This window comes from Austrofundulus limnaeus, unplaced genomic scaffold (assembly GCF_001266775.1).
Source record: "Austrofundulus limnaeus strain Quisiro unplaced genomic scaffold, Austrofundulus_limnaeus-1.0 Scaffold137, whole genome shotgun sequence".
NCBI classification, from domain to species: domain Eukaryota; kingdom Metazoa; phylum Chordata; class Actinopteri; order Cyprinodontiformes; family Rivulidae; genus Austrofundulus; species Austrofundulus limnaeus.
This window is the reverse complement of record NW_013952539.1, coordinates 162,641-169,210: the sequence shown is the minus strand read 5'-3', so window position 1 is coordinate 169,210 and position 6,570 is coordinate 162,641. Positions and strand designations below refer to the sequence as shown.

Sequence of the window (6,570 nt, the reverse complement as noted above, 5' to 3'; positions counted from 1 at the left end):
ATATATATATGCAGATGCAGCAGTCTAATGAACTCAACGCAGTCTAATGAACTCAATGAGCTCATGAAGATGAGATTTAACTCTGGCTGAATGAGGGCCTGTCTCATGGTTTGCATACTGCTGGTTTACTCACCACTCCTCGATAGGTGGGTGGGATAACACCACTGTAAAGGGGAACAAAGCAGCTGCAAATAAGGGCCTGTAACAAAAAAAAAAACACAAATTCAACTTTATCTAAACCATAAAATGTCATCAGGAACGAGAAACTGAAATATTTCTTTTAGTTTGTGTAATTTCTCTTCTTGGTCCACTAGTTTGTTTTATTTCTAGATCCCTAATGTAAAAGTAGCCATGTGACCTTAAACTGCTGCTGTGTCCTCAGTACACCAAACTTCCTCCCGACAGTTAACTCCTACCTGAATGAGCTCTTCTCTGCTGTCAAACTGTGACACCAGTAAGTTCTTCCCATCAGACACTCTGGTAAGAGACACACAGAGCTTTCCAGAGGCTCGGATGTGAGCGTCCTCTGGAAGTTTCCCCAGCAGCGAGTCCTGAACTATCTGCAGCAGGTGTAAGCTGGGTGAAGGGGTCCCAGGTGGTGCTTTCGGGCCTCTCTGGCCATGTGCATCAGATCAGTACGGCATTTACAGTATCTGCACACACAAGATAAGGCAATTACACTGAGCACAAATATAAAGACAGCCCTTCTGTTTTTGTTCCCTCAAAGATCTAAGACATTTTCTATGTACACAATAGACCTTCAAATATTGTCCAGAAATGTGTGTAAATCTGTGACAGTGAGCACTTATCTTTGCAGAGATAATCCATCTCACCTTGCAGGTGTGGCAAATTAAGATGCTGATTAAACAGCATGATTATTGCACAGGTATGCCTTAGGCTGGCCACAAGAAAAGGCCACTCTAAAATGTGCTGTTTTGCTTTATTGGCGGGGTCTGAAAACCAGTCAGTATCTGGCGTGACCACCATTTGCCTCACGCAGCGCAACACATCTCTTTGCAAAGAGTTGATCAGGTTGTTGATTGTGGCCTGTGGATCGTTGGTCCACTCCTCTTCAATAGTTGTGCAAAGTTGATGGATATTGGCAGAAACTGGAACACGCTGCTGAATACGCTGATCCAGAGCATCCCAAACATGTTCATTGAGTGACATGTCCTGTGAGTATGCTGGCCATGCAAGAACTGGGATGTTTTCAGATTCCAGGAATTGTGTGCAGATCCTTGAAGCATGGGGGCCATGCAGTATCATTCTGCAACATGTTGTGATGGTCGTGGATGAATGGCACAACAATGGGCCTCAGGATCTTGTCACAGTATCTCTGTGCATTCAAAATGCCATCTATAAAAAGCATCTGTGTTCGATGTCCATGATATATACCTGCCCATACATAACCCTACCGCCACTCAATCCACAACGTCGACATCCCACACAATGCCACGCACGCTGTCTGTCTGCCTTCAACAGTGAAAACTGGGAAAACTTCTCCAATATGCCAGTTGCCATTAAATCAGAATCAGAATCAGAATACTTTAATGATTCCTGGAGGGAAATTGTAATTATTACAGCTGCAGCCGTTCAAGTAAGCATTAGAGATAAAGTATAAAGGAAGAAATGTTCGAGCACACAAGGAAGAAATAAGTCTAAAAACTCTGGAGAACCAAATGAACACTGAACAATGAGCATTCTTTAGCGTCTATACAGTTAAAATAGAAATAACAACAGTGTAAACAGAAATAACAACAGTGTAAATAAAAATAACAATGGTGATATACTCTAAAGCTAAAAACAGTATGACTGATGCAAAGGTTCCATCAGATATCATTTAATGATATAACAATAGGTGATGATAATGATATTGCACATGTTAGATTAAGGTGTTGTAGATAAATAAATTACACAGGTGTATTAAGGTGACAGATGACTAATGGTTTCACATGTTTCGTGCGGAGTTATAGAGTTATACATTGAATGTGAGCATTCACCCAGTCATTTATGAAGACATATTGCAGTCAGGTCAAGACCCCAGTAAGGATGACGAGCAGTTTGTACAGAAACTCTTTGGCTGTTTGTCCAGGTGGCTGGTCTCAGACGATCTTGGAGGTGAACATGTTGGATGTGCTGGTCCTGGGCTGGTGTGGTTACACCTGGTCTGCCATTGTGAAGCCAGTTGGATGTACTGTCAAATTCTCTGAAACATCTTTGGAGACGGCTTATGGTAGAGGAATGAACATTCAATTCATGGGCGGCAGTGATTGTCGACCAAAGCTTTTGTAGACCCTAATTTGTATTTTAGCTTGAAATTTTCTCTTCAGAACTGGAGAGATCTTTATAACTTGTCATGTCTTCTACATAAAACAGCAGAAACGAATATTCACATGTGAACAGTGGAGCTTTCTACCTTTGAAGATTTTTTTGGATCAAATTTGTGGTTTTTGCACAGTGACTGTTTGCCTGAGGCTTACTTTCAGTCTGCACTTCTGTCTGCTTCTTGGCAGTTGGGGAGTGAGAGACACATCTGTGTGGTTCCCATAGTAACCAAAATGAGCCACTGGCAGAAGCTTTAACATCTTTATACAATGAAATTAAGATACTTTCTCTGAGCTCAGATTGTTACAAAGTTATGTTGGACTTTTGGAAACCCTTCAAAATTTCTTGTAATTGTAATTCTTTTGATTGTAATACACTTTTTGTCTCTCTAGATGTGAGCTTAAAATGTTTATTGTACATGATTCATTCAAAAAGAGCCCCTCCAACTCACCAAGAGGCATTCCCAACGTGATGACAGCAGCCATCAGAGCTCCTGCTGAAGCTCCATAGATCTTCACGGCATCTCGTGTGAAACGAGGGAACCTTTCCTGGAAACAGCTGGTCCCACTAATGTAATAAATCCCCATAAAACCACACCCTGCCAAGGAGATGCTCCACTCTTCCTTCACATCCAACACTTTTTCCCAGAACTAACTCACTCACAGCAAGACTGTAGGGATTTTTGAAGTAAATTTTCACAGAGCAATTTTCTGGAATGTTTAATGAAGTTTATTGCCAGCAATCATTTTTATGACACACCCACATGTGTCAGCATCCAAAGGTGGAAAGAACAACAGCTCCAGATGTTGAGCAAGAAGCTCCTTCCGTCTGCATTGGTTGGAAAATGTCACATGGTTGACAGCTCGCTATGCTGGGAGTTTCTTTCATCTCTTGTGTTTCATTCATTTGTTGAGTGGTGAAGTCACCTGAGCTACAGTCTGAGTCTCTAGTAGGGGGCAGCAAAACCCTGTGATCCTAAAGAGCAAGAATCAGGATCATGGTGTACATCCAGTAAAGCTATTTTAAAAACATCAGTGTATAAACCCTGTCCTGTTCACTCTGAGCTTGGTTTGTCTGAAACTGGTTACAAGATCACCTGTTGTTTATTCCATAAACAAACCTGTGCTTGTAGGGATGGAGTCAGAGCTTTATGCAAGGGGTGGCTAATGCTTTTTCAGGGGGGCACATATAAAGGAAACAACTCAGTTCCTCAAACCTGGTACCTCTAAGGATTAAACAACTTCTTCAGCTGGTTTGAAGATAATAACACTACAACACCTAGAAAAGCTATGGTCAACCCAGACAGCACAATACTTCAACTGGACCCAGCGGATGTGAGGAGGACCCTACTCAAGGTGAACCCTAGGAAAGCTGCAGGTACAGACGACATACCCAGACGCGTGCTCAGAGACTGTGCTGACTCACTCACTGACGTCCTCGCAGACATCTACAACATCTCTCTGAACCAAGCCTTCATACTAGCAAGCTTCAAAGCCACCACCATTGTACAGTACCCAATAAGTCACCGGCAACGTCACTCAATGACTACAGACCCATAGCACTCACTCCCATCATAATGAAGTGCTTTGAAAGTCTGGTAAAGGCCCACATAACATCCATGCTCCCCACTACTTTGGATCCATATCAGTTTATACCACCCCAATCGCTCTACTGATGACGCCATAGCAACAGCACTCCACCTCTGCCTGGTTCATCTGGAGAACAAAAACAGTCAAGCATGGTTGCTGTTTATTGACTTCAGCTCTGCGTTCAACACTGTCATCCCACAACACCTGTTGAACAAGCTGAGTTCAACAGGCATCAGCACGTCACTGTGCAACTGTCTGCTGGACTTCCTAACAAACAGACAGTAGACAGTCAGAGTTGGAAACAACTCCTCAGTGACCAGCATCATAAACACCGGGGTGCCGCAAGGATGTGTACTATCTCCCCTGCTTTTCACACTGATGACTCACGACTGCAGTGCCAGATTTGAAACAAATCACATCATCAAATTCGCAGATGACACGACAGTGGTGGGCCTCATCAGTGACAACGATGACTCAGCATACAGAGAGGAGGTATATCAACTCATCAACTGGTGTGACAGAAACAACCTGCTACTCAACGTCAGCAAAACAGAAGAAATAACTGTGGACTTCAGGAAAGAAAAGCCTACTCACATCCCACTCATCATCAATGGCAGTGCTGTGGAGTCTGTGAAGAGCCAACCTCCCCACATCATCTCTCACCATACAGGGGTGCCATTGAGAGCATCCTGACCAGCAGCGTCTCGGTCTGGCACAGCAGCTGTCAAGCTGCAGACAAGAAGGCACTCCAGAGGGTGGTGGGGACGGCAGAAAAGATCATCAGGGACCTCATGCATAATTGCGCAGCTTTCACACTAAAAGTTGACGTACGGCCAAATTTTGAAACGTGCGCCGCACCAAAATATTCAGATGTATAAAACCATGGCATATTCCTGCGCTCATTTCCTTTATACATCCCAATGAACGTGGAACTTAGTGCACGTGAGGCACCTCCCCTGACACGCCTCCATTTAAACATGTAAAATATATGTAAATGTGTCCAGCCTGTGAGATTCTCCTCCGATTGTCCTCTCTGTGGGATCTGAAATTATTTTTAGATGCAGGAAAAATATAAATTAAATGGAGAATGAGTTAGAAAACTGTCTAAATAAGGAGTGGGGTGACATTGTTTTATGTGGCACATTTGCACGGGATAACCAAAGCCTGAGATTTTCCTGAAATTTACAGACATCTCCGAATGTGAAATTAAAGCCTGGTTAGTTGTTGTCTATTTAGTTGAACACAGTGTTGAACGGACGTTGAAAAACTAAACTAAACTAAAAACAAATAAAAGAAACATCAAGTTATCCTCCTTTTCCTCTCTCCTTTCCTCCTGCGTTACAGCAGGCGCTGTCATCTCCACAGACCCCCACCRCACTGCCACGCACGGGTACGAGGGGTAACTTGTGGATTTTTAGCAAAAAATATAGATTTTTGAGGCTCATTAGACAGGTAAGTGTCCAAAGGGGTTGACATATATGAACAGCTTCCCAGCTGGTGAGGCTGCACGTACGCCTGGCATGAGAATCTACCCAAAGTGCAGCTGCTGCGCTACGGCCACAACTCAGCTCAGCATCAGCCAGAAGGTTACACACAGAAAAAACAATTATTCTTACCGTAGTGAGCCACCATTTGCATCTGATTTTGCTACAGACTTTTATTTATTTTATGCCGCACGTAATGTGTCGGGTTTGTCCGGCCCGGGACCCAAAAGGTTTTCAATTATGTGACAAAAATATAAAAACAGTTTACAGACTGGACTGAGGTTCTTTTGATCACTTTTAGACTGATCTATTTTCTTGTCTGAGGTTAAATGATTTTCAGTCCCGGGGTTCAGTTTCATGATCGTTCGAGTTTAAACAATAAAAACTCAAACTAAAAAAAAAAAATCTGACACCGTGTTCAGACGCTCCTTACATCCAGAAAACACAACAAAGTCATATTTCTGTGGATTCAGGTCAGATTCGTGACTTTGTGGGTTAAAACTGTCGGCTGAAAAACTGCGTGGCTGCCACACATTCTCAGGGCAGGTGAAAACGTTGGTTTTTATACATCACAACTTGGGCGTAGAACCTGGCGCACACAACTTTTTTATGCGTGCGCACCGTTTATACATGAGGCCCCAGAGATCACCTCTCTGGTCATTAAGAACCTCTACACTTCACACTGTTCCAAGAGAGCGATGTGCACAATGAAAGACCTCACTCACCCAGCTCACAAACTGTTTTCTCTACTGCGCTACCGCAGCTTGCGTGTTGTACAACCAGACTGGAAAACCACAAGCCATTAGACTCATCAACACAATGAAGAAAAACCAAAAGAACATTTCAAGGATACTAAAAAACATTTCATAAACATTTCTTTCTCAGCACCACTTGCACCTTACTCTTTGCACCATGCAAATGACATCCACATTACCTCACATAAGCTATATTATGTTTACAACGTTATGTCACTTTATCTGTACAATAAATTACCTCACATTATCTGTATTATGTTTTACAACGTTATATAATATCACTTTCTCTGTACAATACATTATCTCACATTATCTATATGCCCACTGATTGTACCTCTACTGCTGCTGCGGTGTGTGTGTGTGTGTGTGTGTGTGTGTGTGTGTGTGTGTGTGTGTGTGTGTGTGTGTGTGTGTGTG

The 6,570-nt window shown here is 42.8% G+C and overlaps 1 protein-coding gene across 1 annotated transcript; it reads right to left on the bottom strand.

The window, feature by feature from the left end:
• Positions 1 to 91: 91 nt before the first annotated feature.
• LOC106522795 (patatin-like phospholipase domain-containing protein 2) lies at positions 92 to 4,711 on the bottom strand. The gene is given in 5 exon segments (XM_014015970.1): positions 92 to 199; positions 417 to 571; positions 574 to 653; positions 2,773 to 2,948; positions 4,583 to 4,711. Coding segments are annotated over 5 exon segments (636 nt in total). The 3' UTR covers positions 92 to 103.
• Positions 4,712 to 6,570: the final 1,859 nt, after the last annotated feature.